This window comes from Crotalus tigris, unplaced genomic scaffold (genome assembly GCF_016545835.1).
Source record: "Crotalus tigris isolate CLP2741 ecotype Arizona unplaced genomic scaffold, ASM1654583v1 scf7180000017871.4482833, whole genome shotgun sequence".
Classification (NCBI taxonomy): domain Eukaryota; kingdom Metazoa; phylum Chordata; class Lepidosauria; order Squamata; family Viperidae; genus Crotalus; species Crotalus tigris.
Genome location: NW_024096690.1, coordinates 1,450,268 through 1,477,931, shown reverse-complemented (window position 1 = coordinate 1,477,931; position 27,664 = coordinate 1,450,268). Strand labels below are relative to the sequence as shown.

Below are 27,664 nucleotides of genomic sequence, written 5' to 3'. Positions count from 1 at the left end.
TAAGGTTTCAAATAGAAATATGAAACACAAGTGTAAAGGAATAACAACAGTAGAAACAATAGTACATTTTAGGGGATAGTCCTGAATTTCTAAGATTACTTACCTATATAGTGTCAAAATTCAATATTCAGATTCTAGGATGAAAGCATTGATTATGTTTATTCTATTTATAGAGAGAAGATAAAGGGAGACATAAAGGCTTTCTTGAAATATCTGAAAAGCTTCCATGAGGACATGGAACAATTTTGTTCTATGGTGATTGAAAAACCAAACTTGAAACCAATGAGTGGAAAATGTATGGAATATGATGAGGACCATATATTAGCAAGCACTTCCTATTGATATTAGTAGTTACTTGATAGTGAAATGGCCCAGATAGTTGTACACTTCTTATTTACCTGTGATAGTCCAGATTTAAGCTCTACATAATTACTTTTTTAAAAAAGGAAAAGCAGATAGAATTTGTTTCTTTGAAAATACCACCTGTTAAAAAGAAGGCAACTTTTTAAATGCCCATGTCTCCAATCCTGTCACTGAAACATTTATCTGGGACCATAAAGCAATCTTCAAATATTCCTCATAAAATTGCATCTCTGTGCTTTTAATCATAATTCCATTGGGTTTTAACTTGCACATGGATAATTAGAAAAACATATATGGGTATGCCGAAGGACCAATGTTGGAGAATGTATCTGTAATCAAGGCTAACCTTTCAACTTTAGAGAGAGTCCTCCAAGAAAGAACTCTACCACAATTATTCCCCTAATGCAGAAGTGAACAATCTGAAGCCCTAGTTTGAAAGAGGACCATAGTTTCATTTCATGTGGGGTTTTTTTGGCTTGACAACAATAAATTCTGACTTCTCAGGAACCTGAGGAGAGATGGGGCAGGGGAAGAGAAAATAAGCATAGAAATAAAAAGAAATAAAAAGCAGTGATCAGAAGAGCATAAAGAGATATTTTTTAAAAAAAGAATGCAAAGCCTACCTAATCACTTCTACTTTTGTCCCCACCCAAACAGTGAGAATGTAAATAATCACATGATGATCAGATATCCACAACAGAAATGTCTCCATTCCTCCAGAGAGGAAAATTTGTCCAGAATACTAAACGTGGCACATATCCACATGAGATATGTTATCATCTTGTGCCAAAACCTTGGTCCAATCCTGTCTGGCATCCAGAATGGCCCTTGAAGCAAGGGGAGATTATAGACGATCATGTCTGGCTGTAGATAAATGTTCCAGGAGAACGGCAAGCTGAAAATAGCAAGCAGTCTCTTAAGAGTGAAGAGTTGGAAAGAAGTTAAGCTATGCAAACTCTCTCTTAACCTTTATTTAAAAGAGTCATACCAGCAGTAATATATTAACCATTTATTAAGCTACTCTGCCTCTCAACTGCAGTTCAACTTCCTTCTCAGAATTCTTGGTCAAGCATGTTTGGAACAGTGCCAGATTTTATAAATCATGGCATTACAGCAGTACTAATTAGGGCAGGCATGCAATTGACAATAGATGGCTCTGTCTTGAAGCAAGAGCATACACAATGAAAAGAAGGCTAACAAATGTGAAAGCCTACATGAAAAAGGACTCTGAGGAATCCTTGGTGCTTTCTGAGTTTGCTTGTTTTCTTGCAGACGTTTCATTACCCTAACTAGGTGACATCATCAGTGCTAGTCAGGGGTGCCGATTGTTGTCAGTTTATATTCTAGTGTCTTGCCTGTCTGTGTGGGTGGGGGCGGTCTTAGGGATTCTTTGATTGGGTTGTTTACTAATGGCTCTTTAGTAGTTTCTTGATTGGGGTATTGCTTACTTGATTGTTGATCTGAAGTTGACCTTGGAACTACTGTAATCTATGCTGGTCTGAGTGCTGATTGCTGGTGGAGAGATGCTGGAGTCTTTTTCTATTTGGGGCTAGTTGATTATCTCTTTTGCATGGTCTAAAGATGTTGTTAATGTCTATGTTCTATTGATGGCCGATTTGTCAGAGTGCCAGGATTCTAGAAATTCCCTGACAGTTTTGGATTTGGCCTGATCTAGGATTGTCACATTTTCCCAATTGAAACTATGGTTACATCTGTCTTTTGTTGTTGTTAGTTGTGAAGTCGTGTCCGACCCATCGCGACCCCATGGACAATGTTCCTCCAGGCCTTCCTGTCCTCTACCATCTTCTGGAGTCCATTTAAGTTCACGCCTACTGCTTCAGTGACTCCGTCCAGCTACCTCGTTTTGTCGTCCCCTTCTTCTATTGCCCTCAATCTTTCCCAGCATTAGGTTCTTCTCCTATGATTCCTTTCTTATGTTGTAAAATTAAAGAATTTTTGTCATGCCTTTTGACTGCCAGTTGCTGTTTATGGATGCTGCTAGGTGCACGCTAATCTCTTGGCCTCTTCTCATCGGCTTATAGTAGTGGCAGAGCTTGCAAGAAAAGGAAGAAGCTACAGTACTTACCATATTCCCCTCCCTAGGATTTTGTTTGAAGCTTTCAACCAAACTTTATAGGTTTCTGGCAACATAATGTTAATTGTTTTAATGGGAAATATTCCTGAACAAACCAAACTTCAAATCTACTTAACAAGATGCAGTAAGTGGAGAGCAGAAAACAGCCATTTGTTCAAAAGATATGTTTATTTCTGTTTAGAAAAGCCAGATGTGATGGAATTAATTCTGTATTACCTATTTTACCTTGAAGTAAAGATAGGGAATGTATGGTCCTTCAGTTGTTGCTGGAGCTTCCCAGCACTGTTCACAATTGGCTATACTGGCTAGAGACAATGATATTAGAAATTGTGGTTCAGGAACATCTGCCGGACCACAGAATCTCCATTCTCTCCTAAATAAGTGATTAATCACATGCATATGAACTCTCACAATATTTGCTAGGGATCACAAATTTATAAGATAGCTTGGGGGCAGTGTCTCTGAACTTTAAAAAAGGACAATATGGACAAAAGGATGTTAATGCTACAAATTCTGAACAGAAAAAGTATATTGTTCAGTTCTGCAGTATTTCTATTTCAGATGCTTTTGTTTGCCTCTAATCATGGGAGAGGAAAGGTATTTACTTTCTATTTCCAACTGTTTAAAACTGACATCGCCTCTCCTTAGAACTTGATTGGACAGATACTGGGGAATTGGGAAATGGCTAGTCACAGCTCTTCTGGAGCAGCTTTTGTTTACTAGAGGAAAGTATGAGCAATACCATTAACTATAGCTGGGGTCCTGTCATCATGCATGAGTCTACAAGAACTTATTTTAGTATGAAGCAGAACCCCTGCCTCAAATGAGTGTTTTCTCTCTCTGTGTCTCTGTCTCTCTCTCCTGTCTCTGTCTGTCTATCTACATACTTTCTCTTTCTCTCGCACACGTGTATACACATACATAAACACACACGCAGACACTGCAACACTGTCATAAGAACATGGAATTCTGCACACCAAGGACAGCCTCCTTTGTTCACAAGAATGCCTCTGCTTCATTTAAAAGTATGCTTGCCTGACTATGCTAGAGTGTATGGGGATGAATATGAAGAGGCTAGAGAAAACAGTAGAAATACTCTTGCTCATTTGTTTGCTGGTGGCGATTTATGTAAAATGTAAACTTTTCCATGGCACATGCCCACCCCTCCCCAAAGATTGTTGTGCCCATTATCTTTCTATTACTGGTATTAATCAGCAAGACTCCCCCTAAATACACTGGTTATTGGAAACAAAAGTCAACAAAACACTTTAAAGAGACAAGTTACATACCAAAATGTCCAAGCAAGCAGCCTTAAGTAGCGTGATCTGGTCTGCAATTGTCAAACTTGTGAAACCAGGCAATCGTTTTGCAAATTCCACTATTTTAATAATGCACTTTGTTGCAAGTTCACTGAATTTGTCCCAAAGCCCAAGGTCCAGACGAACTCTATGGTCCGCACTAGAGTTCTAAAAAGAATAAAATGAATCAATTGCTATGACAAAATGTAGCTAAAACAAAGACTTTCTAAAAGCAACTTATCTTAACAATTTCAGTATCAGTGGGATTTGCAGTTGAAATGCTTTTGTTTTTTAACCTTGTCTAATCTTTCCTTATATACTTTTCTTATACTTATGATTAAAGGCTCTATCTTTCTAACGGATAATAAATGACAGCATTTCTAAAGGCTACTGATCTCTTTTTCTCATTAGATATATAGTGTCTACACTGAAAATCCACCCTTTGCTGTCAGAACTGAGTAATTAATTATGTGCAACTAGAAGAATGGTTTCCATGTGTGGGAAAAACAGCTTTATTTTGCAGAGTACACTTTCCATGCAATGTGACCCCTTTTCACATGCTTACGGGTTCAGCAAATTAGTAGTACAAGTTAGCCTTTTTCTCCTATGGCTCAAAAAACTTTTACATCGCTGAAAAAAATATATTTATTATGAACAAGAGAAGAACCATTTGTAAGGCAGAGGAAAACAATTAAAAATTCCTTGTCCTTTCTCCTTGCCAAATATGGCATTTGATAATAATCTTTTCTACTCTGGGTTCAAAGTTCTTCAACTACAAACAGTTGTCCACTGAGAAAATATATGCTAGTTCTTTATTTGGTACTGTGCCATATGTTGGTGCAAGTTGTATCCAGTTGAATTTAAATCAAGGATGCATAATCAAGAAGAGGGAGAGCATAGTGGGGGACATATCTCCCTAAGTGGGAGGCTAGAACAAAGCCAAATCTGATTTATACACATTAAAATTTAATTGTAATGAAAATTAAATCAAGTAATCACAGTCAATAGAGTTATTCTCCAATATATATTTCCCATTTGATTAAATTAAAGTATACAATTTGACAGCAAGTTATGAGAAGGCTCTATAGCAGTCACATCCAAAGCTATATAAACTATATTGCTCTGGGGCTTAGTCTGTGCTATAAATGTTGAACAACTGGGTAATATACACAAGCAGCATCTTATGAAGAATATTACAGTTTTGTGATCTATCTAGAGATTGTCTGCACCTGCACCTGCAAAATAAAAAATAGAATAGCTCCTAAATTTAACTAAAGTCAGTTAAAATAAAAATATATTGTTTTTGAAAATGAATTATTATGGAAATGAACCTAACAGGAGTGGGGAGGACTGATACAATCAAACTGTTGGAACAGGGAGAAAAATATAACTGAATCATACTTTGAGGGGTCCAAGACAGCATGGTCAGCAGTGAAGGATGTTGGGATTGTTTTTACCACATCTGCTCCTAAAGTACTGAGGTAAACAGGAACTTGTGTAATTACTCCTAAAATGCAGCACAAGATTCCTTTCTAGCATTATTGTTTACATATAGAGCAAGGGTCCCCAACCTTTTTGGCAGAAGGGACCAGTTTCATAGAAGACAACTTTTCCACAGACTGAGGGGAGATGGTTTTGGTTTTGCTCACTTGGCTGTCACTCACCTCCAGCTGTGAGGCCCGGTTTCTAACAGGCCATGAACTGGTATAGGTCTGTGGTCTGGGACTGTGGACCCCTGAGCATTCAATATAGTGAAAGACTAGGAATGTCACAACTGCCCCTTAGAGATAGGATTGGCACAGGAGTGCACCAATTACAAATACCTGAAGAATAAAAATTGTGATCAGACTGAGGTTTGAGAGAATTGGAAAAGATACAAATTCAACTAATGATGAACCACAGTCTGAAATGCAAGAACTATTTTAAAACAGAAAATTTCTATATTTGCTCTATTTTATCTTCTGGTTATATATAAATTCTTTTTCTGTGTGTTTATTTTTATGCTGGTCTTTTGATCATAACAATAAATTACACTGCACTGTATTACACTAAGGTAAATTGAGAGAGAGTCCATGTATAAGCTATCTCTTAGATCTCCCCCCCCCCATTTTTAAACATAACCAAAACAATTTGTCATTTGCAGGAAACATAGATGATACCTATCTAGAAGGTAAAATAAAATGGTACTAAACACTTCCACATTTCACTTCTACAGTTTCCTACATATATTGTGCAGAGAATTGAATTCCAATATTGGATCTTATTTAGCAGATTGTATTCTAAAGGTGCAACATGACACCTGGGATAGGAGGAGTTAATAGTTTTGTTTTGCTGACTGACATATTCCCAGCTCAGGACTCTGCATCTTATAAGTATGAAAGATTTACTTTATATCCTCAAGGACCTTGGTGAAATGTTGTATATGGGGGGTAGTAGAGATAAGATCAAGATATGTAGTCATTTGGGCTGTAATTAAATGCAATAGCCAGTTTATATCCACTTTCCTAGAAAAAGGGCAATGGAGACATGAACAAAGCAGAGCCTAGAGCTTAATATTTATTCCACAATAGGGCATCCATATGGAAAGAAGTTGTTGCAGGAAACCAACTAGTGTGAACAAAATCTTCAGCAGGATCTTACCAGCGCTCTTTATCATGATTCCTATCACCCATGCAAGAAAGTTGGATGCATTTGTATCTGAGCCAATGTCTAGCAGCTCTAACAAAGCATAAATCTAATTTGACTATTATGCAACTGAAGAGAAAAAGCTGTGAATAAAGCATGAAGTTAGCTTGTTGCTTTACTGCCCTGTTAAGTCAAGAGACACTCCAACTGAAAATGACTAGATGCCTCATAACTATGGGAGCTTTAGCCAGAAAGCATTTGTGGCTTTCATTTGGTAATGGGCATTGAAAAGTATATCTAGAAACAAATACATTTTTAGCAATTCCTCTCCATACCAAATGATAAAATCAAATCAGCAATGACATGCCAAGCCAAGTGATGATGCTGGCTTAATATTAAAAAGGAGGTCCTTCTCTAAGGATACTGAGAACTATCAAGCTGAAGGGTCTAGCTTGGTGTTATGTACAATGTATGTACCAGGTATCTTTGCTGAAAGCATTCCTGAACACAACTTAAGGATCCTGCTACCCATAATGCCATAATGATGAACATATGATAGGATAAAGCTGGAAAGAACTCTAGTTCTGTTTTTATCAGCAGAAAAGCACAAGCCTACTGTACTGCCATTTGATATTTAGATTTTTTATTTATTTTAATTTTTCATTTAAGTAGGTCCCTGGTTTTTTGCCACAATTTGCTGAACCTCTTACTAAAAAGAGAAAGACAGAGAGATCACAAAAACTTTGCAAGGAGGAAAAAAGAAAACACCACAATGCACAAGAAAAAAAACAATTTTTATTTGCAGATTTTTAAAATGCTGCCTTTATTACTTTATACGTATCTCAAGGCATTGAAAATACATAAAGTCCTTCCCCCATTTTTCTGCACAGCCCTATGAGGTGAGATGAGCTGAGAGAATGAGTGGTCCAAGGTCACCCAGCAGCTTTCATGACTAAGACAGGATAGAATTCACAGTTTGCTGGTTTCTATTTTGGTGCATTAATTATTAGACCAAACTGGCTTTTCTTTACTGATTTCCACTTGCCCAATGAAACATGCTGAGATTTAGATAAGAGGAGATGCAAATTTATGAATCTGTAAGCTGAGCTTGAGCAGCCTTTTTTAAGCTGGGAATAGCGTGATGAGTAGGGCTGAAACAAGACATAAATAGGGTCAGAGCCAAAAAAAAGCACACCCATTCTCCAACAACTCTCTGTGTCATTTCTTTTTGAATAAGGCCATCCACCCATGTTATGTGTTATGTAAGATTCTTGACTTCCAGACTTCCTTAAAGAAAAAAAGATGAATATTATAATAGAAGATTCAATTCCTAGGGCAGTGATAGCGAACCTTTTAGAGACTGAGTGCCCAAACTGCAACCCAAAGACCACTTATGTATCATCGGGTGCTGGGTGGGTGTGGCCCATTGGGTGGGTGTGGCCCATTGGATGGGCGTGCCTTCTGTGGTAACGGCAGACTGGGTGGGACTAAAAAGTTCAATCAATTCCAACTTTGCGAGATCTTTTTTTTCCCACGAGAAGCTGAAATTGATTGATTGATTGAACCTTTTTTTTTGCACATGGTGGCGGGGGCCTCAAGCAAAAAGGTTTTATAAAAGCAAGCTGAAGGCCTAGGACTGGGGCGACGGTGCGCGTACCCACAGAGAGGGCTCTATGTTCCACCTGTGGCACGCATGCCATAGGTTTGTCACCACGGTCCTAGGGGATAATAATAAATAATAAAATAAAAATTAATAAATAAGACCAATCTTATTTCAGTCTGTGACAAAGTGACTAAATTAGTGGACCATACGGACATACAGTAGTATACTTAGAATTCAGCAAGACATTTACTTCTTGGTAAACTAGAAAAATGTGGGATAGACAGCATCACCACCAGATGGATTTGTAACTGGCTGATAAGTCGTACTTAACAAATAGTCCTTAATGGTACTACATCTACATAGAGGAAAGTAAGCAGTGGGTACCACAAGGTTCTGTCCTAGGCCCAGTACTCTTAAATATCTTTATACATCGTAAATGAGGGAATTGAAAAGGAACTCATCAAATTTGCAGATGACACTAAGCTGGCAGGAATAGATCTTGACAGACTTGAACAATGGGCCCAACCCAACAACATGAAATTTAATGTTGCAGAAGTGACGGAGTGCCAGGCGTATGGCCCTGAGCTCCAGCCAGTTGATATTGTGCCGGAGATCTGAGCGTGACTATCAGCCTTGAGCCCACTGTGACCGAAGGTGCGCTCCTTAACCGAACTGACTGGCGTTGGTCGTGAGGGTGATTCAGTTGGGTTCCTTGAAGGAAGACTCTCTGAGCATGGCCAGCAAGAGCCACCATTTGAGGGCTCGCAAGGTGTGATGAGGGACTCTTACCCTTCGACTGGAAGAACTGGTGTTGAACCTTTGGAAGGGGAGTAGGAACCACTGGAGGTTCCTGGAATGAAGCCTGGCCCAAGGGACGATTGCTATGGCCGAAATCATTTTCCCTAGTAATTGGGAGAGGCTGGCCAATGTCACTATCCGATCTCTGTATATTTGGAAGACTAAATCACAGATGCTGTCCCGGTGTTCCTGGGAGAGATAGACCCAGCATTCTACCATGTCTATGACAGTCCCTAGGTGCAATAATCTGGTCGTAGGAACCGTATGGCTCTTGGAGAAGTTTACTGAAAACCCGTGACTCTGGAGCACCCTTATCACCAGTATCGATGACGACTGGATTAGAATGTCATCCAGGTAACAATGGACCTGGACAGGGACCAGTCTCAGATGAGCAGCTAGAACCACCAGGACCTTGGTAAAGACCCTTGGAGCCGACAACAGACCAAATGGGAGCACCCTGTATTGGTAATGGTGACCCCTGTGGGTGAATCTCAGGAACCTGTGGTGGTTGAGAGAGATGGGGATGTGGAGATATGCTTCCGTGAGGTCGATGGACGTCAGGAAGTCTCCCCTTCTTATGCTTCCCAAGATGGACTGGAGCGTTTGCATCTTGAATTTTCAGTATGCAAGATGACAGTTTAACCCTTTTAGGTCTAGGATGGCTCTCCATCCCCCTGAGGCCTTGGGGACGATGAAGAGGATGGAATAAAATCCCTGACCTCTCTGATCCAGCAGTACCAGTTCTATGGCCCTTATGCTCAAGAGGTGACGAATGACCTCTTGCATCAGTTTTTTCTTTATGAGATTTCTTAATTGAAGACAAGAAATGAAACGTCTTGGAGGGTGGAGACAAATTCCAGGGACAGTCCATGAGAAATTGTGTTCAGAACCCAGGCGTCTATGGTGGTGGCCTCCCACTGGCGGGCAAAGAGAGATAGTCTGCCCCCAATGGGAGGAGCCACCCGAGAGTCACTTGGGTGAATGGGTGACCACTCCTGTGAAAGGGCTGTTTGCCCTGAAATTGTTGCCTGGATCTGGAAACCAGTCTGTCAGGCTGTCGGTCTTGCCTGACGGAAAAGGGACGGTTGGGATGGGTATAGTTGGGCCTAGCTCACGGCCGAAAGGACTGTCTCTGAGCGTAAGGGTTGACCCGTCTGTCAGCTCGCTTAATGAGATGGTTAAGCACCTTACATTTGTCCTTATTCTCTGTGAGGTGTGGTACTAGGGCCTCCCCAAACAGTTTGCCTCCCTGCTATGGGGCTGCTGACAACCGCCATTTAGACTTGGCATCAGCATGCCAGTGCTTTAATCAGAGCATGCGACGTGCTGTAACATTGGATGTCATGGCCCTGGAAGAAAATCTGGCAGCGTGCAGCATTGCGTTGGAAGCATATTCCACGGCCGCCAGTAGTTTACTCAGGTCCTGATGCATGCAGATATCCTCTGCGGGAATCCTGGCCTGGAGCTGCCAGAGCCAGAGAAGAGACGATCTAGTAAAGAAGGATGCAGAGGTGGTTGCTCTAATAGCCCATGCCACAGCTTGATGAGTTCTGTGGAAAGTGAGTTCCCATCTGCGATCGTCTGCCTTCAGGGTCTCAGATATATTGCCTGAAATGGCAGTAGGGGAAACGAGGGGACCCAGGGGCTCGTCCACCGCGGGAACCTCCAGCGCATCAGCCAAATCCTGGGCAACACTGAACAGTTTTTTTTGTCATTCCTGCTGGGGAGAGGAAAGGTGCCGGGGAGGCCCACTGTTTCCAGACCGCATTGAGAAAGAGGGGTGGACAGGGCACATGGTGTTGGGTCATTACCGGTGCGGTGAAGACCAGATCTGCCTCTGAGTCTGGTGTGGTTGCCGTTGTCGGTGCCAAGCGATCGGGCCCCATATGAACTGTGGAGCTAGCCTTGCGGAGCAGGGGTAGAAAAAGAGAAGGGTTAAACAGATCACCAAATGATGGTGGTTCCGGGGAAGGTTCATCCTCGCCCAACCATGGGGCATCTAGTTCAGTATCGTACTCATGAGGGGATGAAGCCCCGGTAAATATGAGGACTGGGACGGGGAAGAGGGCGCGTGTTAGGCCGCAGTAGCCGATTGGGGAATCGGGAGAGAAACAACCGACTCAGCCCTGGGTACCTGTGACCTAGCCTCGAGAACCCACTCTACCGCCTGTGCAATTAGTGCCTGAAGGCGGTCTTCCAGGGGAAAGATGACCGGCTTGGCTGTCCCGAGTCCAGCCGCAGTGGGAGTGAAGGTGGCTTCTGGAGCAGGCACTGGATCCATGGGGCGAGAGGCTCAGAGATGGGAATATTGCAGACTGGGTCAGGCGGAACAGGAGAGGTGAGAAGGTCCCCTGGTGACCAAACCCCCTGGGAAGAGCTGGAGGGGCCCAGGGGTAAATCGAAAGGGGGCGCTTCGGCCTGTTTATCTCAATCTTGACCTGCTTCTGAGCTTTGGAGAACTCTTTCTCCAGAGCCTGGTGTCTCCTGCTGGCATGCTTCTCCACCATTTTGGAGGTTTTCCCCGCAGATCTGGCCTTGGCCGATATCTTGCCTACGACCGCCTGATTGAAGGATCTGTGCCATTTCCGGGCTGAGGAAGAAGGTAAGACATCCTTGTTCATGGAAGCCGTAGTATTCTCCATCCTGGTGGATAAACTCAGGTCCACAAGAGGGTACCCCTGGTATCCTGATACAGCGTAGGCGGGAAGGAGAAAGATAAAGAGCAGGGGATGATACTGGTTGCCTGCCTCCCTGGTCACCAGGCTGGTATGTTAATTTACCGGTCGTGTGAGCAACCACGTGGTGTTGCCAGGCCAGCTACTTGAAGAGTGGCAACACAGCATATGCGGTGTGCGGACCTGTGTGACGGCAAAGTCCCCTGTGTGATGTCACAGCAGTCACTGCCTCGAGATGACCAGGTATAGAGACACCGAGCCCAGACCCTAATATCTAGATGTGATTTTGTGATTGGTGTTGAATAATTTGAGGAGAAAAAAATATGAATTCACCATGAAGCGGCCTAAATCTACCTGAAAAATCTACCCAGCTGAAAAGAAACGGGGAGTTAAATGTCAAGGCCTGTAGGCCGGAGTGGATGTGGCCTAACTGCCTTTCAAAATGGTGGCCATGAACTGAGGTGGTTCCCCTATATATGAAAGAATAAAACAGGGGAAAAGAGGATTTGGCCCCCCACCAGGGACAAGGAATTGCGAGGAGATGAGGAGTCAGAGGAGGGATCCCCCCTTCCGTGAGTGTCCAACAGCCTGGTCAACTGAAAGGCCACACAGGCCGCAAGATGGTGGCCACGTGAGGAAAAGCCCTTGCGCAGGCCACAAAATGGCAGCCACGTGAGGGACTTGGAAGCGGAGGCCCGTTGAAGGGTGAGACTAGTTTGATTGCCTCTCCCATTCTTTTCCTGGGTCCCCCGATGATCGGGCAGTGAATTGCGACCCCCCCGGAGAGCCGTTGCCGATAAATAAAGGCCAGGGAAGCCTGCCTGAGCACTTGCCAAACGTGCGCTAGCTTCAAATGGCCGTTTTCAGCTTGCGCATGCGTTCGGCTGTCCAGGCTGCAGCCGCAGTCTCCGACAAGAGAGAAGGCTTGCAAACTGATCCCAGGAGGCTGGGAGAGAAGAGACAGGCACTTTCCGGACGCGCGCTAGCTTTAAACGGCCGTTTTCAGCTGCGTGCGCGTTCGACCTTAGAGCTGCAGCTGCAGGCTCCGGTAAGGAGAGAGAGCTGAAAAAAGGATTAGAGGAGTGATCCCAGGCTGGGAAGGCGAAGAAGAAGGGACTTTCCGAACATGCGCTAGCTTGAAACGGCTGTTTTTTCTTTAACTGTGTGCGCATTCTGTAGCTAGAGCTGCAGCCGCAGGCTCAGGTAAGGAGGGAAAGCTTGAAAGGGTGATCCCAGGAAGTTAGGAGGAAAGGAGATAATATGCAGCACTGATCCCAGTGCTGCCTGAGGGAGAAACGAAGGTAAGCCTTGTTGCTGAGGGGAGGCAGCTTCCCTCAGCTTCAAAACTTTACTGTGAGGGGCAGAGGAACGGAAGCCTCCGTTCCTCAAGGAAAGGAGAAAGATGGTTTTTAGAGAATGGAACAGTCAAGCTGAAAACAGCGCTGGTACAGCGCTGCTCAGAAGACTGAGGTAAATGGAAAATCCACCAATGAGAAATCTACCTGCCTATGAGCCAAACTTGCACGTCTGTCCCGGGCAAGATCAAGTCGAGACTGGGACTCCCTGGTTCCGGGCAGGCGTAGCACATTTGGCTGACTTGATCTGATTGGGCAGGAACACAGTCTAAACCCATTGGTGGATTCTCCATCTCCAGTGCTGGAGAAACAAGGTTTTACACTTAGGCAAGAAAAACCAAAGGCAAAAGTACAGATAAGGTGAAACCTGGTTCAAAAACAGTAATTGTGAGAGGGACCTTGAAGTACTACCGTAGTGGATGATCACTTAAACATGAGGCAGCAGTGTGTGGCAGCAACCAAAAAAGCTAATACAATCCTTGGTTGTATAAACAGAGGCACGCAATCAAAATCACATGAACTATTAGTACTACTTTATAAATCCTTAGTAAGATCACACCTGGAATACTGCATCCAGTTTTGGTCACCACATTACAAAAAAGATGTGGAGAGTTTGGAAAAAGTTCAAAGAAGAACAACTAAGATGATTAAAGGCCTGGATACTAAAATATATGAAGAACAGTTGCAGAAACTGGGTATGGCTAGTCTAGAGAAAAAAAGGACTAGGAGTGGCATGATAGCAGTATTCCAGTATTTGAGAGCCTGACACAAAGAAGAGGGGGTCAACTTATTTTCCAAAGCTCCAGAAGGCAAGATAAGAAACAATGGATGGAAACTAATCAACGAGAGAAGCAACCTGGAATTAAGGAGGAACTTTCTAACAGTGAGAACAATAAACCAATGGAACAGCTTGCCTTCAGAAGTTGTAGGTGCTTCATCACTGGAGGGTTTTAAGAAAAGACTGGACAGCCATCTGTCTGATATGGTGTAGAATCTCCTGCTTGAGCAGGTGATTGGATTAGAAGACCTCCAAGGTCCCTTCCAGCTCTATTTTGATTGGTTGGCTGATTGATTGATCCCTGTCAGTTATGGTATTATTTGTAAGGGTTGAGTATCTCTTTGATTGTCTTGCCTACCTAGATTATGAGATGCCATTTAAGCTGGTTTAACTTGCAGGTCCAAAACTGTTTTAAGGCAATTGTGATTCCTTAGTAAATTGTCAACTTTTTAATTTTACAATGACCCAAATATTCAGCCCAGAGTTTTTACACTACAGATAGTCCTTGTATTATGATCAAAATTGGGACATGATTTGGAAAAGAAGGCAAAGCCCTATAAAGGAGGCTCCATTCTCGCAATCCTTCAGAAGCTTCCTTCTGCAAGCCTTTAGTGATTTGTAGAAAGAAGCTGCTTAGAGAATGGTGCAAGGTAGCCTCAGTAAAAAGCTACACCATTCATAAGCTGGGCATGCTTATCAGTGGCTGGAGAAAAACAGTGGGGCGCTTTGCCTGTGTTGGTGGGCAAGATCAAAGGCCACCAAGTTTGCACACCAGTGGGTTGGGTAGCAGGCTGTGGTTTCCTAGGCCTCAGCAGCTTTCAATGTGCTGGTAGGTCAAGTAGCAAGCTGAATCTTTCCAAGCGGCAGCAACTTTGTGCATGCTGGTAGGCCCGGCTGGTGGCTGACATGGGGGCAAAGATGGGCAAGTGGGAGGCGTTGCAGCACCCCTGCAATATAAGTGTGGGCTGACTGCCAGGCACCTCAATTTTTATCATTTGTGCAAAGGCACTGCAACAGCTGTAATTTTAGGCAAAGTTCTTAAGTTCCTTTGTTCAGTACTGTCATAATTTAGAGCAATCATTGAATGAATGGTCATAAATCAAGGACTATCTGTACATCAAACTGGACTTTCTGAAATTCATCTTGCTTGTGACACTTAATCACAGGTCACAATCCACCAAACAAATAGGTATGTTTCTCAACTGTTTTATCAAACATACACACCACATCTTATCAGAGAAAGTGGAGGCTGGTAACCCACAATAGAAACTTCAAGAGCCAGAAAAGATCTGATTTCCCTATGAGACGCTGACTCCAACAGCTGAATCAGACAGAGGAAAAAAAACCCTTTTATTTTAGAAGGTTGTGTGTTTCTCTTTTTATCATAATTAACTGTGGGGTTTTTTTTGCTTTATTTGCTAGTCTGTGACTAAATAAAAAATGATTAATTGATTGTTTCTTTCCTGGTTCTTGCCTTGCTCAAGATTTTTGATCTTCAATTCTTACCTTGTTTGACTCCTGGGATTTATTTCAGTTTTATCCTCTTCAACTGACTCAGTTATATAGTGTCTTATTCTGCTACTAAACTCTTAGCAGTGTGGCAATATACCTATAATATGTAAATGTATGTATATTGCATATGCAGATTGTATTACTAATTTCAGTTATGGATACAAATACATATATGTCTTCTTACTGGGAAGTTGGCTTCCCTGTTATGTATCCACTGGATATTGAATTATATTTTGCAACTCAACATCCCCAATTTTTGCTTTTCTTTCTTACATTTCCATTTAAAAAATGGTATTACTTTTATCGTCAGGGTGTACAACCTAGCGAGGTTATTTTTTTTTACTAGTTTCTTTTACCATAGTCCAGTAAAATAAAATAAAATCATCCACATTTCCTATTTTCACTCCATCACATATGCTGTTTAACTGATTTCAGAGGCAAGAATCTGTTTACAAGAACAAATTTGTTCTATTTATTTTTGGCCCATCAACTAAATACTATTGTTCAGTTATTTACTGAACTATCCAAGCTAGATCAGTGTAGTATAAAAGGATTCTATCCTTCTAGAGCAATTATTTTTTCTAATTCTGAGATTCCATCCAAGATTTCTGTCTTCAATAGAATAGAATAGAATAGAATAGAATAGAATAGAATAGAATAGAATAGAATAGAATAGAATAGCTCTTACCGTTGTGTATTTGCCCAACTGGCAGAGTGAAGGAAATGTTTCCTGGTGAGATTTTTTGATTTTCTCAGTGAGATCATCCAGTTCTGCTGTCATTTCATAATTCTCCAAGAATTCTTGCTTTAAAGGCTCCTTTTTCTTTTTGTTCCTGTCATTTCTGACAGCTGGAGGCAAAAAAAAATAAATAAATTCAAATTTATTATTATCTAAATTTGGTGCTTATCTAAATTCAGTAGATCTTGAATAAGTATTAAACAGGCCAAACATAGAACACAGAGAGGAAATTAGTAATTTAATAGCTTTTTTTAAAAAAAAGTGTCCATTAGATTACAGATAGTTCTTGACTTATGATCATAACCATGTTTGAAGTTATAGCACAGGTTGTCAAACTTGCAACGTCACGTGACATGTCGCAATGTATGACAACTTTTTTGCCATTGCCAACAATGAGGTGAGCATGGTTTTGCTATGATGCATCTGGCCCGCAGGCCGGCAGTTTGACACCCCTGTTATAGCTGAACAAAAGGACTTATGGCTGAAGCCCAAAATTACAGTCACTGGAGTGCCCCTATAGTCTCATGATCAAAATCCAGGCATTTGATACCTTGCCTACGTTCACAACTGCAAGGGTTCTTTAACTCCACCCCCACCTGTTTGTTTTTTCCCATCTTTGCCTTTTTGGCACCTTCCACTCCATAGTCCCTGCCATCTAACTGACTTTTCCCAGCTTCTTCCTTCTGCTACTGATCAAGCATGCCTTTTGTGAAACAGCTACTGGCCATACAAGATTTTCTTGCCAAGATTGCACAGAGTGGCTTCCTTGCAAGATTTGGGAAAGATGGCATCATTTAGCCAGTAGCCCCTTATGAAGGGCAAGGGCAGGCAACCTCTCATTGGCAACAGGAACTAGATAAAGCAAAGGTCCTCTAGAACAGCAGAGTGCAGAGAAACAGCAGCCTCAGACTGCAGGGTGACAAGGGCTGCAGCTGGGCTAGGGTGCCTGAGGTTCCCCAGAGTGGATGTGGTTTTATGCAGCACTACTAAAGATGCTGCAGCTATGTGATGCTCTGCTGGGGCTTCCTGCGGTGCTGAGGCTTTGCACTACGTTGTTGGGGCAGATGGAGCCTTCAGAGTGCTATGACTTCATACTTGAGTTATAGCCCAAGAGTTCTTTGCAGCCCCAGAGTTGCCGTGTGGCAAGAAGCTCCTGAGCTGGAGCGTGGTAAGCAGCCTGAGAGTTACATGGTTCTGGGACTGCTTGCTGCCCCAGAAGACAAAGTATAGGGCAGTCAAAAGGACAGAAATAAGAGAGGTGATAGGCAGGTGGAGAAAGTTGAAGACTTAGTGTGGGGGAGGACCAATGGTATGTTTTGAGGAGGATCATCAGCTAACAACTTATAGAATTCAGTTAATAACAGCATGGAGAGTCGCTGTTACTAAGTGATGTGACAAGTGATATTTTGTTTTATGACAACAGTGTTTAGTGATGGAAATTCTCATCCCAACTGGGATCATATATCAAAAACTACCTGTAGTCAATTGTAATAAGAAATTCTCTTTCTCTACAAAATCTGAGATTTCCTGAAGTCAATGTTAAAAATTAGAATGTTATTTTTGGCATTAGAATCACTTATTCTTATTTGAAGAAAAAGTTCTCCATATCAGGTATTGGAATGCAAAAAAAGTATCAATGAAACATAAGGGCATTATAATCATTTAGCTCTGCCTCACTGGGCCCACTGAAACTGAGGAAGCCTGGGGGTACCTGCACATCTTTGACTTTTATTTTTTTCTTTGACTATAATACTGGGAAATTAATTTTATGCAAGTTAATACATGCCAGCTTCCAGCATCATTTTTATTTCCAGAATCTGATTTCCTGATAAAATGTCCATTGGCATTAAATATTCAAACTAACATTGATTGGCACTTTTAGACAGAGATGATTTACATGGATGAACAGGTTTCTGTATGCTTGCTTGCTTGCTGCTAATCCTAAACTAAACAAATTTAGTTTCCTACAGTTCCCTTCTTCCAGAATTGTCTGTAGGGGCTGGTTAAAAAAGTTCAGATAGTGACTTTGAAAAGCTCTTTGCAGACTATGGCTTTTGCTATAAGAGGCAACTAAGTAAATTTCATAAAAATCATCTAGAACAACTAAACTTTATATAGGAAGGAATGATTTTAGTTTGACATATAGTACAAGCAGAGGACCAGAGAATAATACAATTATATAAAATTGTATTACTGATTAATAATGATTAATACAGTTGTATAAAATCTGAGCTAAGTTTTCAGTCTTAAGATTCCAAATGATATCATTGATAGTAATTAATGGAAATTCTGTCAAATTCAGCTGGCACAAAGGACCTATATATACAACTACAGACTAAAAATCTGCCTCATTCCTTTACTTACTTGCTATTGATACATATGAAAATATTCCTCAAGATACTATTTTTTATCATCTAAATTTGGTTAAGGACAAAATTATGTTTTTTGTATCATATGTATCATACACCATTACCCAGATCTCTTTGGTACATACACCATTACCCAGATTAATTTTATTAATTTGATCATTTTATGTCTTGTTACCTGTAAATCTTACTAAAGGGTCCTACAGAGGCTAAATTGACAGGACTCTTTCTTAATTCTACTTGGAAATACACTGGGATCTTTAAAGATGCAAAATATTCTTTTTTGAAATAAAACAAAATTAAAATACTTTAACGATCAACAAACTCAGAAATTCAGAGTCATTGGTAGGACAGATGCAACACAGCATAATTTTATCTGCACAAACATATGAAATAATGTTTTAGGAGAGCTCTGAATATTATTAATAGTTCAAATGAAATCTGTAAAGGTTTCTTCCCTCTCCATAATCCTTTTTGGAAGCATTGCACCATAAATGGTAGGCTGACATGGACAATTATTTTCAATTTCTGCTCAGTGCATTTGTTCCTCTCTTTGTGCAAAGCTATATTAAAAATTGAGTGAAGTTGGGTTTTTTTCTCATATTTCCACACCTCAGAAGTTCTGCTTTCCCACAATCTCATATAAACAACATTTTGTCCCTCTCTATACCAACTGGAAGTAGACCTTTTCCTGAGTGACAACTCCCCAAATTCCCAGTTAGCATATCCTGTACATTGGCCAAAAGAGAAAAAGTTACTATAAATATGATACTATACCCCAAATAGCTACCTTCGAATCACCTTTCAGTATTACACTTACATTATTTCCATTTCTATATTGGATTATATCCCTTGGAGACCAATTATGAACATATTAACATCAGGATGTCAATATTTGTAGTATCTCAGAGACAAAGGTTAATTAGCCAAGAGCTTTTGTTAGAAAAATGCTATGCCTGAAGTGGACTGAAAATGTGATAAGAATATTACTTGAATCAGTTAACTGCGGGTTTGCAATACAGTAGATACTATATGTACTCAGTGGTGGGACTCAAATATGTGGATACCGCTTCTGGAAGTCCATTCTGGGTCTGGGCAACAAAAAATTAGCTACTGGTTCTGCCAAAGTGGTGCGAACCGGCTGAATCCCACCACTATATGTACGCTACTCTTTTCAGGGAAGAATGAATGAAGCAATGTATTGTAAAGAAATTACTTATAAGCAAATAATATACCAAAGCACCCAGATTTGAGGCCAGCAAATGTTTCCACAGCCCCCTGGGGCCCAATTGGGCCTGGAAAATGCCTCTGGAGCCCTGATCAGCCCACAGGGAGGCAGAAGCATTTCCTGACCTTAGATCCAGGTGGCAGTGGCCTAAAAAATGCCTCTGGAGAATGGATTGGTCCACAGCGGGGTGCAGAAGTGTCCTCCAGCCTCAGATCCAGACCGCAGCGGCCTGGAAAAGGTCTCCAGAGCCCCAATCCAGTCTCCAGAGGCACATGGAAGCGTCCCCCAGCTTCGGTTCCATTCTCTGTTGTAAATAACAGAGGCCTAAAGTACCATGAGATCACGTGAGATCAGTAGCATGAGATCTCATCCCACTGATCTCGGTTGATCTTGTGTTACTTTAGGCCTCCATTCTCTGCAAATACACTGAAGGCATAATAATAATAATAATAATAAAGTTAGAAGGAACCTTGGAGGTCTTCTATTCCAACCCTTGCTCAGGCAGGTAAACCTATAGATTTCAGATAAATGGTTATCCAGTCTCTTATAAATTTTCAGTGTTGAAGCATTCACAACTTCTGAAGGCAGGTTGTTCTACTGATTAATTGTTCTAAATGTCAGAAAATTTCTCCTTGGTTCTAGGTTGCTTCTCTCTTTGATTAGTTTCCATCCGTTGCTTCTTGTCCTGCCTTCAGGTGCTTTGGAGAATAGCTTGACTTCCTCTTCCTTTTGGCAACCCCTAAGATATTGGAACAATGCTATCATGTTACCCCTAATCCTTCTCTTCATTAAACTAGACATACCCAATTCTAGCAACCGTTCTGTATGTTTTAGCCTCCAGTCCCCTAATCATCTTTGTTGCTCTTCTCTGTACTCTTTCTGGAGTTTCAACATCTTTTTTACATCATGGTGACCAAAACTGGATGCAGTATTCCAAGTGTAGCCTTATCAAGGCGTTATAAAGTGGTATTAACATTTCACTTGATCTTGATTCTATCCCTCTGTTAATGCAGCCTAACTGTGTTGGCTTTTTGGGCAGCTGCAGCACATTGCTGGCTAATATTTAAGTAATTGTCCACTAGGACTCTGAGATCCCTCTCACAGTTACTATCCTGAGCAAAGTATCACCTATACTGTGCATTTGGTTTTCTGTGCCTAAAAGTAGAACCTTATTTTTTTCAATCTTGAATTTCATTTTGTTAGATAGCACCCAATGTTCAAGTCTGTCAAGATCTTCCTGTATCTTAAGCCTATCTTCTGGAGTATTGACTATTCCTGCCAGCTAGGTGTCCTCTGCAAATTTGATGATTTCCCTATCTATCCCCTCATCCAAATCATTGATGAAGATGATGAAGACACTGGGCCTAGAACAGAACCCACTATACATTTTCCTCCATGTAGATGTAGTTCCATTAAGCACCACACATTGAGTACATGTCCATCTGGTGGTGATGCTATCTAACCCACATTTTTCTATCTTATCAAGTAGTTGGTTGTGGTCTACTTACTGAGGTCTAAGTAAATTATATCCACAGCATTCCTGTGGTCCACTAATTTTGTCACCTGGTCAAAGAATGTGTCTGGCATGATCTGTTTTTGACAAACCCATGTTGGCTTTTGGTAATGACTTTTGCCTCTAGGTATTCACTGATTTGTTGCTTGATTATCTTTAAATATTCTCCTTTAAAGAAGAAAAGACTGCTTTTAATTAACTTCTACTGCAAGGGAATGCAAAGTTTCTGCCTAAATGCCTACATGTTCACTAAAATGCTTTGCTCAGCATAAGTTCTCATCACTTAACTTAATAGCTTTGAGTGGCTTACAGAATGTGAATGCCTTATTTCAGAAAATATTAGGAAAAGCTGCCAAATGCAAAAGCTACAAAATGACTCACATATCACGGACTTTTCTTTCCCTTTGTTCTTTTTCTGCTATTCACAATCCATTACTTTATCTTGCCATATAATTTATATTCTCCTGAGAAAAAATATTACAGGGAACATAAATTAAGGAAATATTATTCTAGCACCTCATATTTTTATCTTTTAAATATAATTAAATTATTAGGAGAACCACTTTGGTTTAGTAGTTAAGACATCAGACTAAAAACATGGAAATCTTGAATTTTAGTCCCATCTTAGGTCCAAAGCCATCTGGGTGACCTTGAACTATTCATTTTATCTCAGTTCTAGGCAGGAGGCAATGGCAAACCTCTTGTGAAAAACTTTGCCAAGAAAACTGCAGGGACTTATCTAAGCAGTCTCCTAAGAACTGGATACAACTGAACAAAAGAAAAAAATTATCAGATGCAATTTTCCTGAAAAATATTCACCTTTTTAGTATTAATTAAGCTTAAGATTGCAATCTTATTTAATGAAAAGAGGTGCTCCATTTTAGGCAGACTTGAACAGGATTTAATATGGTGCACAGCTGAAGAAAAGGTGAAGCACTTTGCTAAAGAGTAAAGAACTTGTATAAGCATTGCACATATTTAGGAATATAATTAATTAAGTTAAGAATCTTAGAGACCAGAAAACTAAGTAAACAAATCAATAAATTATAAAGAAGGGGTTTTCAAAGTGATTCTAACTACGTGGAAATAGACATGATATAAAGCTTCTCAAACTTTTATCTCTGCACAAATGTAAGATCACAGAATGTAAACAAAGTCATAATAACTATGAATTCTACCATTGCCTGGAGATCAGTTGTAATATTAATACTGTATATAGAAGGGTATCATTAAAGGAGGAACTCTGGCACTTTTTCATGAAGTATTTGATTTAAGTATTACACAAAAATGCTTTTGTTTATGTGTATGTGTCTATGTCTGTGTGTGTATGCCATTGTATTTCATGCTTCATGTTCTGAACTGCAAGGTTGCTGCATTATAATACAGATTATTAATCTTTTGGAGCTGGGGGGGCATATTTAGGCACTTCAAGAAACATTTGGGTAGCTGGTCATGGTAACTGCTGAGGAAGTCTACCCCTTAACAAAATGGCTAACATATGTCATCATACTTATTTACCCGTTTGCTTCAATCCAATAATTTCAGCCCCCCCCCCCCGGATATTTTCTGAGCATGTGGAAATACTTCCAAACAACAGAGTGATATGCTTTAAAAAGACCTTCTTTGAAGTAAACCTAATTTTTTAAGAGTTGACCTTTGGTGTGCATCTTTAGAAAACATAAGTGTTACTGCATCCAGCATTATAGGTTTGCTGTAACACTACACATATTATAAAGTAGTGTTTATCAGTTCATTCATTTGATTAATTTATATTTATCACTTCCTTCATTAAAAATGTTCATTGTAGAATTCCTAAATATACAACGTATTCATTTTAAGCAATTTTTAATATAAAGAAAATAAAAATAATCAGGTTCCCTCACTATCTCCAGTTTGTTAAAACAATCTCTTAAACTGTTTGCAGTTTCTTAAAATAATTTCTTAATGTTCCTAAGTAGAATATATGACCTTTTCACCATAGTTTTCACTTAAAGACATGAAATCTTTAACCCAAAGTAAAATCCTCATCTTGGCAAATTAAACGTCTCCCAGAACATAAATAACATTGAAAGAGATGGACCCTTCCATTTCAGGAAATTTGACAACCTAGGCTATTTGTCTGAAATGGTATAGGATTTCCTGCCTGAGCAGGGGGTTGGACTAGATGACTTCCAAGGTCCCTTCCATCATCATCATCATCATCTATATGGACTTTCAGCAGTTTTAGCTTTATTTTATGCAACTCTTTCATTTTTTAAACAAATGTTCAAACAATGTCATTAGCATGTTCTTTTAACAATAATGTAACACTGTCATTGGAAAATATTTTGTAATATGTATAAATTATTCATTAAATAACTTCCTTAACAATTGTTTCTAAAACATGACATTTTTTCCCTCTAGTTGTCTTTAATATAGAAACCTATTTGTATATGGTTTCTATGACTTATTTCCCAAATGGTCACTTTTAATAATTTCTATAAGGAAAGAGATCTCTAAGATAAACCTAAAAGCCTGACATGCAGCGCCAGTTTATTTAAAACCCTTTCTTTTAGAATATATGAAATAAGACAATAGAAATTTTTAGAATGCAATGCAAATCTTTGGAAGACAAAATATTATTGGAAACATTCAGAATTATTGAGACATACAGTACATTGTAAAAGAAAAGAGTATATATTGGACTGACATAAATATTGGTTCATTTCTTATTTTAAAAGTTAAAGTGAGAACGTATGGTTAATATATAGTAGTTAAAGTAACATGTGATAAGTACTATAGCTGCTATGAAGTTTGTAAGAAAGTTTCCTGGCTATTGGGAAAATAAAAAATAGGATGTGTAATATTTTAGAAAACTAAACACCCTTAATTATTATTTTATATAAATAATTAAGCTTTCAAAAGTACAGGTAGTCCTTGACTTATGACTGCTTAGTGATCATTCAAAATTACAGTGACCCAAACAAAAAGTACTTGGCACATGAAATCGAAGTTTCAATAACTGTCCCCACCTGCAGCCCTAGGATCACATTTTGGGCACATGACAGTGTAGTGTCTTGCAGTCATTTGACCACTATTTAAATTCTTGGTTGAAACTGGCATTTACTTCTGGTTTCAAACAAAAAAATGTCCATTGCAAACAACGGGCACACCTCATGAATCTGTACAACTTATATTCGTACTTCAGGGCTCAATTATGATTTTAAGTTGAGGACTACCTGTAATTTTTATACACTCAGCAATCTTAAATTACTTTTCTAATGAATACATTCAAATTTATATAAAACTGATATAGTATTAATCAATAGAAATAAAACAAAAAGCTAAGACTATTGTACTACTATTCGCTTTATGGCTAATGGAAAAAAGAGTGCATAACAAATCAAATCAAAATAAAATAAAATGATTTTGTGCAAGTTAAATGCAAGTACCAAAATGCTGATAAATTCATCTATTACTTTCCTTCAGGATCTCAACCATTGTCTGGGAACACACTATTTGGTTTAGAAGGTATCCCAAAAGTTTCACAGTATTTTATGCACATTCATTTATGCATTGTGTTGTATTTGGCAATTGGAATTATTGTTGGAATAATCATTTCTAGATTATTCCAGCAACAGTGTGAGTCTGAACTTTGTCTGGCTTCAATACACTTATACATTAGATAATTATTGCTTATCATGATAAACATGATCTATTGTAACCTTTGTTGCTGTATATTGAATGACATTGAAAATTAGATTATTCTTATTATCAGAGAAACAAAAAAAGGTACTAAACATCTGTAAGTTTCATAATCAATCACTGTATGCATCTGAGGGCAATAAAAATCAATCAGAAGCCAGTGCATTTAAATCTAGTTTTTTAAGCATGACATTTTCCTTAGAGTTTCTTTCTCTAAATGTCAGCCTTTTATACTACAATGATTGATTCCATCCTCAGGGAGAAGAACATAAGCAGTTTCATCTATTTCATAGACTACATATTTTTTATATCCTTGAAAACAGAAATATTAAACATTGTGTTTTATTCTTAAATAAATAGTTTAATATTAATTATGAGACACACAAAATTTGGGTAGTTAGACTGCATCCTGGATATTTTTGCAGTATTGCATGCATTGGGCAGGTCTTGCTTATTGTAATGATTTTTCTTTACGAGCGGAACCTAATTATTGAAAATAAAATGTGGATTTCTTAAGTATGATGGTAAACCTGCCTAAAGGCTTACATATACATGGGCTTTATTTTTGCATCAGAATGTATATAATCTTGCTCTATTTCTGGAGATTTTACTTTAACTGTAAGAAACCATATGATAGTTTCAATCTGTGTCAACAATTTAATCCTCTATTATTTTAAAGATTATGTGAATGAAAAGGAGAGTGATTCTGTTTTTTAACATCTGAGGGATTAGATTCTGTTAACTTCTAATCAAAATCTGGATATGTTTTCTAAAATTAAAAAAGTATACAAAAGATGAAATAAGGCAATAGTGGTATTCACTTTATATATTGTCTGCATTGCTCTTCAGTGACCAGTAAAATGAATAAACTATATTGTTGTGAATCTGCTTTAAATCATTGCCCAAAAAAGTAAAAAAATAAAATAAAATACTTCAAGCCAACTTCTAAGAATACCTTTAATCAATCTCTTTTTTACCAGGGAATATTGGTAAAGGAAGGGCAGGGAATTTTGTCATGCATTGAGCGGTCACTATTTTAATTTCTCATAGTACCATAGAAAGGTAATATATGATGGGAAATTTAAATTGTGTTTCAATTTAATTACCCAGAGTAATTAACTGACTGATAAGTTAGAGTTTTTGCAGAAATCTACATTTATGCCTTTATGGTTCTTTTATCATTTCCTGTTTACTTTCAGCCAACAATCATTTTTGTTTACAATCATTATAAGCTTAAAAGAAACTTTTCAGTTTAACAAACTTTTAAGTTTTAACAAACTTAATTTGTTCTTTATCAAATCTTATAAAAGAAATGATAGGGCTAACATAATGAAAAAAACTAAGTTTCATTAAAATTAACATTTATTTTCCTAATGCTGTTTAACAATGTTATGCTACTACTGGTAAAAGAAGATTGATTTAGAATTTAAATCTCTTATGTTTGCTGGATCTAGAAATTTACAGACGTATAATTTGTTATTGTGGAATAATTTTTAACTGCAATTTCAACACATAATACAATTTATAACAAGTCATTCCTAGCCTAGAAAAAAACATTTTTTCTTTGTAATGGATTATCAACTTAATAGAAAAACAAAGGTTTCTATTGTAAAATTTGAAATATCTGAGTATCAATTTTAAGCCTTTAGACAGAAATCACTAAAAGATGATCTTTAAGTTGTGTCATTTCATTCCAGATATATAAGTGTCTTGAGAGCTAACTTCTTGAAGCAAGTGACCTTTAGGGATGGGGCCTTGGAATTTGTAACAGTAATTCCTTTAGACAGATGATTACAGAAATAAATAGCCTAGAATTGACCTACAATATAACCCTTAAAGGTTAATAATTTAAGAATATATTAATACTGCATTAATGTTCTATGTAACTCAGGAAAATGATTCTAATGTAGAGAAATGGGAGTTTTCAAAGATCAGCAGATCTTTTTAGTTTTTTAAAAAAGGAAAATGTTGATGGTGTCAAGTACACTGCTCCAAAGATCATTAAAATCACCATCAATAAATAGCATATAACAATGCTACCTGTTTTTGGGTAGAATTACTTATAATATTTTAATAATTACAAAATTGAAGAAATCATTATTTGTAGAAGAACTGAAAATAAAATAAATGGATCATCAAAAAAATCAACAAAGATTTCTCATTTGAGGCACAAATGACCAGTCTCAAATGATCCTTCTTCAGATACTTCATGTGAAGACCCAATTCTCTGGAAAAGAGAAAAGGGGGGGGAGGGGGGAAAGGGGAAAAAAAAGAATCACCTGCAACAAAGTAGATGGACTCAATTACAATGGCAATGAGTGCAGGTTTGGAAGACCTGAGAGATTAGATCAAGGATCGATCATCATGGAGAAAATCTATTTATGTAGTTACTAGGAGCTGAAAATGACTTGATAGCACATAATCAATAAATAGCAGAAGCCAAAATAGCATATATTATTTATTTATTAGTAATATTATGCAAATAGTCAAATAACTCAAACTGAGACAAGTAAATATCTTTTAAAATAGCTATAGTTCTGTGAAAGCCAGATATACTAGTTGCATATTACTGTCATTTTTAAAAAGATAATTATGGTTGGTTATGTTTGAAATTATGTGTTATGATAACATTTACATTTAAACAAATCGATTTGATCTTGCCATTTTGAAGTTCATTTCAGATTAACCACAGTTAGTTGAGACTTTATGTCTCAGTAAGGCAGAATTTCTTAAAATTCCAAGAACAAATTATGGCTTCTCACTTTAACTTATTAGGAAGGGTAAGCTATGGATTTTGGAAGAAAGTTCTATGATATGATTCAGTTGTAATATTTTATAAAGGCTTTAATTTTTTTTACCCTGGTCTTTGTTAGTTTTTTAAATATTTTTTTATCCTGCTTTTATTATTTTAATAAACAACTCAAAGCAGTGAACATGCCTAATATTCCTTTCTCTTCCCTGTTTTTCTTATTGACATCTTTTAATTATTTATTAGTAAAGCACCATAGCCACAAAACTGTAGTGGGTTATTA

General features: G+C 38.7%; 1 protein-coding gene across 13 annotated transcripts in view; it reads right to left on the bottom strand.

The window, feature by feature from the left end:
- RARB (retinoic acid receptor beta) overlaps positions 1-27,664 on the bottom strand; it is a 458,555-nt gene that overhangs the window by 12,571 nt on the left and 418,320 nt on the right. For 12 of the 13 annotated variants that reach the window (XM_039343681.1, XM_039343683.1, XM_039343687.1 and 9 more), the window contains 2 exons: positions 15,791-15,951; positions 3,748-3,924 (listed from right to left, as the gene is read on the bottom strand). In XM_039343681.1, coding sequence (XP_039199615.1) covers positions 3,748-3,924; positions 15,791-15,951 — 338 coding nt within the window. The remainder of the gene's footprint in view (positions 1-3,747; positions 3,925-15,790; positions 15,952-27,664) is intronic. The other variant, XM_039343685.1, reaches the window with a different exon arrangement.